General features: G+C 36.3%; 1 protein-coding gene across 2 annotated transcripts in view; it reads left to right on the top strand.

Moving 5' to 3' along the window:
* ESF1 (ESF1 nucleolar pre-rRNA processing protein homolog) overlaps positions 1-12066 on the top strand; it is a 69124-nt gene that overhangs the window by 19797 nt on the left and 37261 nt on the right. For both annotated transcript variants that reach the window (XM_025400548.1, XM_025400549.1), the window contains exon 9: positions 3621-3782. In XM_025400548.1, the coding sequence (XP_025256333.1) occupies positions 3621-3782 (162 nt within the window). The remainder of the gene's footprint in view (positions 1-3620; positions 3783-12066) is intronic.

Below are 12066 nucleotides of genomic sequence, written 5' to 3'. Positions count from 1 at the left end.
TGCAGTGGCCGGATCTCAGCTCACTGCAAGCTCCGCCTCCTGGGTTTACGCCATTCTCCTGCCTCAGCTCCTGAGCAGCTGGGACTACAGGCGCCCGCCACCTCGCCTGGCTATTTTTTTGTATTTTTTAGTAGAGACGGGATTTCACTGTGTTAGCCAGGATGGTCTCGATCTCCTGACCTCGTGATCTCCCCGTCTCGGCCTCCCAAAGTGCTGGGATTACAGGCTTGAGCCACCGCGCCCGGCCACATGTGGATTTTCTACTGTGCCTGGGGTTGGCACCTCTAACCTCCATGTTGTTCAAGAATCAGCTGTACTTTTAAATGTATATGCTCTTTGCTTAAAATAGCTCACTTTGTGGAAATAAAGCCACAAAACCCTTTTTCCCTGTATTTGATCTGTCTCTGTTTGGAAATTGGTTGCCTGGTTGTAATTTCATGTCAACTTTTGGTTGATACTATTTGCCTAATACCTTCACATCTTCATTCTTCTTATCTAATAGAAGAATTCCTATTCATGAAAAATTATAAGTAAGAGATTTAATGCTGACAGAAAGTGAAGAACCCATAAATGTTAAACGTAGATACAAGTATTTTAAGTTAGCAAGAATGAATATTCTCTAATTTGTGGCTTAACATTTTTCATAGCTTTTTTGTTTTCCTTTTGTATATGTATTATTTTTATAGCCTAAATGTCAAATTAAATAAATCCTGAAATGTTTCTTTAGTATGACCATAGTGCAGTTAAACTTTGCGTTTCCGAGATCCCATGATTGGTCTATCACTGTTTCTTTTAGACTCCTGAAGACAGTGCTTCATTTTTCTAAGCTTTTCATAAAATACTATTCTTTAGCAGTATGGAAAATCATGTTTAATCATTCTGGTTTCTTTGTTCAGATATCTCATATTAATACAACCACATAATTGCTTAAGTATTTAATACTCTTTGAAAATGTGTATTTGCAATGGGAGTTAAGTTGGGCGCAAAGGGCCTCACATTTTTTTTAAGGCCTTAGTGGCAGATGCTTGTTAATTTTCTTTGGTGTTCCAAATAACTGGATGACCATTTTATTTTTTTATTGTTCACAGAACAGCTGAGTCATTTCTTCAATTATCCTCTGTCTGTGTCTTTTCTCCTCATAGATATGGAGAAAGACATAATGATTTATCAGTATTTCTTTTTTATTTGTATGCCTATATGGGCATTTAGAACTTTTCTGAAAATTCTGAAAAGTTTTTCTTCACATCAGCTGTAAAATAAAGGAAAAAAAGATAACTTTATGTACACTTGTGAAGATTGGATACAAGTTGTTCAAGTAGATTTCTGTTTTGGGAGAACCGAACTAAATTTTAAAATGACATTTTTGACATGAGGGCAGCTAATATTGTGAATAATAAGCAATAATTTGTTAATACATTCTTGTTAAGAGCTTGGGCTCTGCTGGTTTCAATTCCTAACTTCACTGTACATAGGTTAGGTTTACTAAAGCCCCTATATCTTTCTTCCATAGCTGTGAAATGAGGCTCTAATAGTACCAGGCTTATGGTTGGAAAGACTGAAATTATGTACCTTCTATCTTGTATTTTTATTTCTGAAATCTTTAATAAATAGGCCGGGCACGGCGGCTCACGCCTGTAATCCCAGCACTTTGGGAGGCTGAGGCGGGCGGATCATGAGGTCAGGAGATGGAGACCGTGCTGGCTAACACGGTGAAACCCCACGGTACTAAAAATACAAAAAAATTAACCTGGCGTGGTGACGGATGCCTGTAGTCCCACCTACTCGGGAGGCTGAGGCAGGAGAATGGCATGAACCTGGGAGGCGGAGCTTGCAGTGAGCTGAGATTGCGCCACTGCACTCCAGCCTGGGCGACAGAGCGAGACTCCGTCTCAAAAAAAAAAAAAAAAGAAATTTAATAAATAATGGCTTTTTGTTTGAGATACACCAAGTTTTTTTAAAGCATATATTTTTCTTCTGTATTTTAATTGATTACAAATGTACTATAATCTGTAATTTTGTACCTCTCATAGATACATCAGCATATTTGAATGCCTTAAAGCTACTGAATATTTCTGATTATTGTTTATAAGAGAGCATAGCAGGGTGGCTTACTGTTAGAATTATTATTTTTTCACTCCTGATATAGTATTAAGGCTTTCACAAACTAGTGTCCTTGAATTGGGAAAAAACAGAGCTACATGACTTACCCCACATTTTAGAGCTTCAGAATGTAAAATTTCAGTACTGGAAAAAAATCAGTTTAAAGTAAGCCATCAGAGACTTACCACTAAAATTTCAACCTGGAAGGAGCTTGCTTCTAATTATGTTTTCAGAAGTAAGCTTTTAATAGAAAGAAATACTTTGCCATTTGTTAATGTGTTCCTGATGTTTTATCCATTGAATTACGGGATACATGACAGAATTCCATCCAACATTATTATTGTGGCACAAAGCACAAACAGGAAAAAAATGAATTTCAGCTGTTTGAATGAAAATTAAAGTGTGACAGGATGGAAAGAATGTCCTCGACCATTTTTTATTTATTTTAAGAAAAAAAAATATATACATATAGAAATATTTACGTAACCAGTTTTTTTCCATATCACCTTTTTAAGATGTAAGGACATTGATTGTATGAACTTGCTGAAAAAAGAAAAAATAAATGAATTTTAAAAATTAAAAAAGATAAAAGGACAATCTGTTGACACTGATGTTTCCCAGCTAAATGCTTAATAATGTCAGACATTTTTGGTGAGCAGTTAGCCATAGGTTATAGAGGAGAGGGACTTCATTATTCTGCTAGTAGAGTTTCCTTTACTTGAGACAGTCAGTTCAGTAAGTCTGTATGTTTTGCATTAAAACCCAGGTTTCTGATTTGTTTTTGATTTGGAGACTTGCAGTGGAAATGTAGAACAAACTTTTTGGTGTATTTTTTTCTTGGGTATTTGTTGCCTGTGAATTTTATACTGTTTCTTTGTATTTTAATTATTTTTGTAGAACTAGTAAGTGCAAATGTGAATATTTTTCCACACAGTGAAATTAATTGAAGTAACTCCTAATTCATTTTTATTCTTAATATATTAATGAGATCGTTGGAGTAAGCGTGCTTACTCAAAAATGGAAAGTTTCCAATATTCTTGGGTTTGGATTATAAACAACTGCCTTTATCTCTTCTCTTCAGTCTGAATAGCTGAATCTGCAAACCAAATTCATCCCAACAGTATTCAACCTACATTTATTCAGCATAACATTTTAAAGCCACTGTGCTGGATAGTGGAGGACGTAAAGAGGGATAAAATGCCATCTTCATTATCTTGCAACTTACAGGAAAGAGAAGCCCAAAGATGTTATGTGACTGCAGAGTTATTATCCAATATAAATTTTAATAAAAAGGGGGAATTCCCAAGCATACTACTGTGACAGTGCAAATTTATATTGCAACTGATTTTTATTCTACATGAGACCCTAAGGTCTTTCATTTAATTTTCAGAAATTTAAGTCTGATTTTGATATCCTATGGTCTTAGCAGCATCTCTTAGAAGAGAGTGACCATAAGATCTGAAGACTAGAGTTAGAAGTGAATTGTTTCTGTGTATTAAGTGAAGTTTTCTTTTCATTAGGTGATGATGGAGTCAATGTAGAAGAAGATGGGAAAACAAAGAAAAGTCAGAAGGATGATGAAGAACAAATTGCTAAATACAGGCAGCTCTTGCAGGTTATTCAAGAGAAAGAAAAGAAAGGCAAAGAAAATGACATGGAAATGGAAATTAAATGGGTTCCAGGTAAGAATTAGTTACTAAATGTTTTCTCTTTTTCCAATTTCAGTATGTTGAGTACATTTTAAATATGAAGGAGCTGGAAATGTTTTGGTGAGTACCTTAACATCATATTTGCATACACCATATAACTAACTTAATGACTAGCATTTTAGACTGTTACCAGCTTATTCTTAATTGGTTTCTTTGATTTACTAACTATAAATTATTCCTGTCCATTTATCAGAGTAGCCTTTTCTAGGTTTGAGCCTGTATTCTCAAGATCTGGAAACTTGAATCCAGGCACCATGTATTCTAAAGTTATTACACTTCTTTTGAATATGTTTAATTCTTAAGTGACCTTTTCTTCCATAACCCCCACTAGTCCTTAATTCATGAGGTTTCCCTAACACAAAATATGTATTACATAGTCTTCCATCTTCAGTCTTGCTGCAAATAGTCAAAGAAATACAGCATAGTAGAGTAAAATAATACTAATACAAAACTAATTACAACCATGTCAAAGCTAAACAAAGATAAAAGCTGGGATAAATGGGATCATTCTCTAGTAAACAGCAGTTGCCCCTCTTTCATGGTTTCACTTTCTGCAGTTTGTTACCCAGTATAGTGCAATAAGATACTTTGAAAGAGAAAGAGGAAGAGAGATTATAACTTCCTCTTTTACAGTGTAATTGTTCTATTTTATTGTTGGTGTTGTTTATCTCTTACTGTGCCTAATTTATAAGTTAAACTTTATCATAGCTATAGATGTACAGGAAAAAACATACTATCTATAGGGTTCAGTACTATCCACGGTTTCAGACATTCACTATGGGTCATGGAATGTATCCTCCTCAGATAGTTGGGGACTACTGTACACATTTTTTTCAACAGTGCTGGGCAAATCAGCATGGACTTTTGCAGCCAATACTGTTTTTGTAGGTTACTGCTGTTTATATTATATATATGTATAACTTTTAAAACCAGATGTATTTTTGGATAAGGATTCAGTTCTTTAGCCTGTATTAGTCTCTAGGAGAAAGAGTACTAACTAGTTGTAGGAATACCATTGCTTAAAACTTAAAAGTGTTCTGTTATCAATTCCATTTTTACAAGTAGCATGCTTTTGTAGTGGGAATAAAACATTTGTTTACATGGGTTTTTATTTGGGAAAAAATTAGTGTATTTTGATATTTGAGGATTGACTGGCTGTTGTAGTAAATTTGCTAGGATGGACACTGGCTATTGTAGTAAATTTGCTAGGATGATCTGCTGCATATTCCTACAGGAATGAAGCACTGTGTTGCAACCCATTTGTTTTAAATGTTTGGCTTTTGCAGGAAGTGGTGGTGAGAACAAATGAAGTTTACTGTTGTATCATATGACAAGTGGTTGGGAGAACTCAATTGATTTGGCTTGGAGAGGAAAAGTCTAAAAAGTGATATTAACAGCTATTTTTAAATACTTGCAGAATATGTAAATGGAGACTTAATCTCTTTTATTACCTCACAGGTTAGCACTACTGCCACTGGATAAAAGTTGAAGGAAGGTAGATTTTAATGTAATAATATAAAGAGGAATTCTCTATGTTATTAGAATTACCTCACAAAAGAACTGAAGGCTGCTTTAAGGGGTTGAGCTCTCTGTGTCAGTAAATCTCCACAATAAGGCTACATAATCATGCCACTCAGAGATGTCTGTGAATAAATATTTTACTTGAGTCCCTTGACTTTACGATTCCAAGAAATGTTGAATTCTGTCTTTTAAGTTGAATACATTGTAGTTTAATTCTAATCTTAGAATGAGCTTATTGAATATATTTTAATATGAACATTTTAAAATTGAAGTGTTCAGTTGTCTGAGAAAGCAGATCTAAAATAAACTGGATTGAGGTGTTCTATAGCAAATATTTCAGAAATATATAATGCCAGTTATAAGGTACAGATATATGATATAGGTTCCCACACTAAGTGGACCACATCTAGATTGCATCTTTATTAACATAATTATGAGACTGGGCACAGTGGCTCACGCCTGTAATCCCAGCACTTTTGGAGGCCAAGGTTGAGTGGATTACTTGAGCCTCACATGTTCGAGACCAGCCTGAGTAGCATGGCAAAACCATTCCATCTCTACAAAAAAATACAAAAATTAGCCAGGTGTGGTGGCGCACGCCTGTAGTCTCAGCTGCTGGGGAGGCTGAGGTGGGAGGATCACGTGAGCTCACAGAGGTTGAGGCTGCAGTTAGCTGTGATCATGCTACTGCACTCCAGCCTAGGCAACAGAATGAGACCCTGTCTCAAACAAACAAACAAAATATAGTTATGTAGGCAAATACCTAAAAGTGGTATTTACACCTGTTATCTGTAACTGGAAAGTTTAAGCAATTCTTATGTTTCCTGGGATAAACCCCAACTTGGTTATGATACCTTATCTTTTTGTATATTCCTAGCTTAATTTAGTAATATTTTATTTAAAATATTTGTACTTGTGGCAAAGAGGAATATGATCTGTAGTTTTTCATTCTTGTATTGGTTTTTGGTATTAGGGTAATGTTGACCTTATGAAGTGAAAATGTAAAATGAAAGAGTATCATCTGTAATTCCACTATCCTAATTCAACCACTGGTTAAGAAGATTACAGTTTAATTTGCCATTTCTCTGTTGTTGAATATTTGATTAAGTTTCTAATCTTTCACTACAGTGGACCTACAACATTGAAAAAAAAAAAAAACAGGACAGATCTCAAACTCTAAAATATCAAGCTTTTCTTAAATCTCTTCATTTTCATCAGCAGCCAAGTAACTGCTTGCTTTTTCAGGGCCTTTTAATTTTAAAAACTTTTAAAACAAAGGTGTGTTGTTCGTCTCTTCCAGCCTAGAAATGTTTCCAAGCATGCCAGGACTAGTAGAGAACAACCAGGCCACAATGAGAAGCTGATACTAGCATTCAGGCTTAACTCACCAGTTAGTTACGTGACTTCACTGCTCACACAGCAACTTTACATGTGCTGTAGATCAACCTGTGGTTCTCTCACAAGCTGTTAAAACTACCAGTGTCAAAACCTCAAATGTTAAATCTCAGATGCCAAGTATCTGGGATGTTATAAATAACCTATAACTTTTTCCATATTTTGAATTATTTTCTTAGGATAGTTTCCCAGAAATAGAATTACTAAGAAAGGGCAGAATACTTTTTGTGTCTTTAAGTTATTGCCAAATTGCTTTCTGAAAGTGTTGTACCAGCTTATAATACCTTCAACAATCAGTAAGAGTGTCAGTTTCACGGAATTATCGTCAACATTGGGTATGTATTTTTTACTTTTAATTGAATAGGGGAAAATTGATATTTTAATGTATGATGAGTTTTCAAAAGTCTTAAACTGTAATATTTTGAAGGCCCCTAATGGGGTATTGGTACATGCACGCATGCATATACAAGTGTAAAGGGCTTTTCTGTGTGATATATATATATACACATACACACACACACACATATATATACACACACACACACACACACACGATCATTGAACAGTCTTTCTGTACCTCAGTTTATTCGTATGGAATTTGGAACTAATAATACCTTTTTTGCTTAGAGATACTTATAAACGTTATAAACTACAAAGTACTTTCATGACGTGTGTATTTCAGTGAATTTATGTCTTAAGAAATGTGTGTTTTTGGTAACAGTTACCCTGAACCTCAGGACTTTTTTGATGTTATACTTCAGTAAACCACAGAGGGTCAGTGTGAGATTATACCATATCATTCATTGATTCTGTAGCTCGAATCTCCAAAATATTAATCTCTTCAGGAAAATAAGTACTCTTAATCACTAACATTTGTTATGGTTTTGTTTGATTTTTCCAAAGAAATTCTAGTTTAGACTATTTAAACTTTCTACCTTTTTACATTGGGTTATACAGTATAGTACATGAGGAGTTTAATTTCTTTTAAGGGTAAGTGTTAAGGGAACTGATAACAGGTTCGTGGGTATAACAACTGGAATGAGCTACTCTTTCTATCAATATTTTAGTTCCTATGGAAATGTGATAATACGATTTTATTAATTAGGATTATAAATAAGTAAAAATGTTGAATTATAAAATTTTTAAAGAAAGTTATTCTTAATTATTTTGATGTATGTGGAGCTATATTTCCTATCTCAATGCATTGCTAAAGGTATCCTGCCAACTTAACTAATGGGTAGATAAGGTGATGCATATAATTAGCCAGTTGGGCCTTCATCAAGAAATGTACCTTGTTGGGGAATTTGTAATACATGTATAAATGAAGTGTAATCAGTTTTCTCTCTTTATATAACTTCCCCTGTATTAATAGTCCAGTTAATCTACATAATATTTTTTGTAGATAATGCAAGCTGAATATAAACTATATATGAAATTCCATCCAGAAATAAATAATGTCATGTTTCTTTGTTTATAATCTTAAAATATTAAATATGATGAAAGTCCTGTTTTTCTTAGCTGTCTCTGGCTTCATAGATACTAGTGAAATGGATAGCTGGTCTTTTTTCTACTCAGCATTCTCCAGAACCCCAACTTCCCTTCGTTATTCCATCAAATACTTACTGAACACCTACTCTGTGCCAGGAATTATTCTATACACTGTGTGAGCAAAACATAAAAATCCCTGTACTCACAGATCTTATAATCTGGTGAAGGAGAAACCAAACAGGTGACAGATACATAAGAAACATATTTGACCAGGATCTAAAGGAATTAGAGGTCAGGGAGTGATCCTGGCCCAGGAAGACTGTGTGAGCAGAGGAAGTAGCAAAGGAGTATCCTTGAAGCTATACTTTGTCTCTTGTGTTTGAGGAATCCAAGGAGAACAGTGTGACTAGAGTGGAGGAGAGAAGTAACTGAGATCAGAGAGGTAGTTTGGAGCCAGACATGAAGACCTTGTAGGCCATTATAAAGACATGAATTTCTGTGACTGAGATGAGAAACCACTGGAGAGTTTTGAGCTCAGGATCAGTCAAATCTGACTTTTATGTTTAACAGGATCACTCTTGCTGCTATAGATAAGTAGATTAAAGTGGGGGGCAAGGACCAAATTGGGGAGATCAATCAAATGGCTGTTGGAGTAATTTTCAGATAATGAAGCTTGTGGATGGAACATGTTTGCAAGGGAGCATCAAGAATTCTTTTTTTTTTTTTCATACACTGAGCTCAAGATGCCCATTGATACCTAAACAGACAGGTCAAGGAATCAGTTGGGTATACAGTTAAGAGTACAGGGCTAGTGGAGATATAAATTACAGAATCTTCATTGTATAAATCTCTGAAAGTGAATAAGAACAACCAGGTAGTGAGTATAGGTTAAAAAAAAAAAAAAAAAAAAAGGGAAGGTTCAAAAGCTGATCCTTGGAGCACTCTGGCATCTAGAGGTAGAGGACTTGAGCCTGGACCATTCCAAGCAGCTGGAGAGGCTATCAGAGAAGCAGGAGGAAATTCAGAATTGTGGGGCATTCAGCCTGCCAATAAAGTAGGCATTTCAGTGAGAATATGGGTCAATAAAATGCAGACTGAGAATGACCATTGGATTTAGCAGTGTGAAGCTCACTGGTGATATTGAATGGTTTTTGTGGGATGATGGGGGATGAAAGTGAGTAGTGTGGTTTGAAGGAAGAATGGGAAGAGAGGTATTGGAGACAGTAAGTACAGGCAACTCTTTTACTAAAATATTTGATAGAAAGTTGCAGGCACCATGACACTTTAAAAAAAAGTACTTCAAAATGTAACTTCCAAAAACTAAGACATGCTTCCATTATAAGCATGATGCCACTTTCACACCAAGGGAATTGTTAGTCTCAGATTACTAGAGAGATTAACTTATGCCTAGTGGTCCATTATTGGAATGCTAAGCATGTGGAAGTTACTTATATTCTACTGCTCAAAGTTTGATTGCAAAAATTCAAAAAATTGCAACCTCAGGCATAAATGGGTTAAAATGAAAAGATTGGAGCTAGTGGTAGAAGAGTAAGATGCTTGGAAAGTAAGGTTGTGGTGGGACTGCAACTTTGGGTAATCAATCACATGGTCTGTTTACAATCCTGGCAGTGAATTTCTAAGATGGGGTAGAGTGTAGAACCATAGGACAGGAGGTCAGTGAACTGTGAGGCCAAAGGATCATCCGTGTGGATACTGAAGTCACCGAGAATTATGACAGAAGTATTGGAAAGAGTGGCAGTGAGCTAAAATTAAAATGAGGAGAGCAACTGCGGTCGTTAGATATCTACATCAGCTTCTGGAAGAATTTGCTTACAAAGAAGGTATCTACAATAAGGAAGAGTGTAGTCTATCTAGTACAGCCTGAAAACATGATACTCAGAGTGGAGGCATTGGGGAGGAGGGCCAGTCAGTGGATGGGAATTGGCAGTGAGTCGCAGGGACAGTGGGAAAGAAAAATTCATCTCCTAAAAGAGAGAGGGGAAGCAGTGTCCTCAGAAGAGAGCTAAGTTTTAGTGAAACTCCAGTGAGCAGATAAATGGGTAAGGGGGCTTTTGTTAATAACTAATGACTGACTGACTGATTAGTAAGTAGAATGGCTTTAGTCATTGAGGATGTTCAGCATTGTTTTGGGAGAAGGAATGATTTGGAAATTGTAAATTTCATGTGGTGGCAGATTTAAATATGAATAAAGGGATTTTGAGATTAGTTTTGATGGTCTTAAAGCTTTAATAGTGGTAGGGATGTGAATGTCATTGGGATATCTTGTCAGGAGCACACAGAGTTCTAGAATACTTACTCTTGGGAAGGAGGCATGGAAGCCAGAAAACTAGAGGTGCCCCTTACTGTCTCACGCTGGCAAGGACTTTTCTTACTGTCTCACACAGCAAGAGGAGTCCCTTTTTGACTCCTATTCCTTGGGCATGGAGTAGGACTGTAGCTCTTCCTTTGTTCTGCTTTTTCCTCCTCCACTCTTCACAGTTGTAATTTCATTTTTATTCTGGTATCTGCTTTTTATCGTTTGTCCTGCTCCGCCACATTTATTTTATCTCCATTTCTCTGTTCAGTTGTTCCACTGAGTAGCTTAAACAGAGACATCAATGACATGCATATGTGGCCATTGTATTATTCATTCTTTTTATTTAGAAGTAAAAATGTTTTTGAATTAGTTGGGCATTCATTTTGTTAGGCAGCCCAGTTTCAATCATTTTAGTTTTTAGACGTCTCAAAACCTGTTCACTGTTTAGTTTTGGCTCCTTTTCATTTATTGCCAATGTACTCATTATTTGAAATATATTCACAATTTTTTTTTTGGTCAGAACTTTTAAAATAACCAGATGTTTAAAATTTTGAATTGAGTATAGGAGAGGGCATTAAATGGAAAACCTGAACTTAAAATAAATAAGCTAAAAGAATTTGTAGTTTGCCTCAGATTTTGGTGGTGGGAAGGAAACCAGGTCACAGTGCACTCTTGTAACTTGTAAGAAGTCACAAAGCTAGTAAGTGGCTAGAATTTTAAAACCTAAGCATGAGCTCCTTCCTTGAATCATCCAGTTAACAGATTGACTCTGAAGAGTTTGTAAGGCAATAAGCTATAACTTCATACTGTGCAAAAAAGATTGGAGTCATGTTTGAAATGTGTAATAAAAATGAGAAGCAGTTAGAGTTATCTAAAAATGATGCTAATACATTTCCTACATATGATTGCTGCTTATTTTCTCAGTGCTTCTTGAATTATTTGGTAGACTGTTTTGTCTCTTAATAATATTGATTGTTTTTTTTTTTTATTTTTTTATTTTTTTATTTTTCGAGACCTTCCTCTGTCGCCCGGGCAGGAGTGCAGTGGCGCTATCTCGGCTCACTGCAACCTCCGCCCTCCGGGTTCAAGTGGTTCTCCTGCCTCAGCCTCCGGAGTAGTTGGGACTACAGGCGTGGGCCACTATGCCCAGCTAATTTCTGTATTTTTTGTAGAGATGGGGTTTCACCATGTTTGTTGGCCGGGATGGTCTCGATCTCTTGACCTTGTAATCCACCCGCCTCGGCCTCCCAAAGTGCTGGGATTACAGGCGTGGGCCACCACGCCCAGCCTTATTTTATTTTGTTTTATTTTTTGAGACAGAGTCTTGCTCTGTCGCCCAGGCTGGAGTGCAGTGGTGCGATCTTGGCTCACTGCGAGCTCCGCCTCCCGGGTGCACGCCATTCTCCTGCCTCAGCCTCCCGAGTAGCTGGGACTACAGGCGTGCGCCACTACGCCCAGCTAATTTTTGTATTTTTTTGTAGAGAGGAGATTTCACCATGTTGGTTGGCCAGGATGGTCTTGATCTCTTGGCCTTGT

This window comes from Theropithecus gelada, chromosome 10, assembly GCF_003255815.1.
Source record: "Theropithecus gelada isolate Dixy chromosome 10, Tgel_1.0, whole genome shotgun sequence".
Classification (NCBI taxonomy): Eukaryota; Metazoa; Chordata; class Mammalia; order Primates; family Cercopithecidae; genus Theropithecus; species Theropithecus gelada.
Note: the sequence above shows the minus strand (reverse complement) of the source record. Positions and strands in the feature narration are given on the sequence as shown.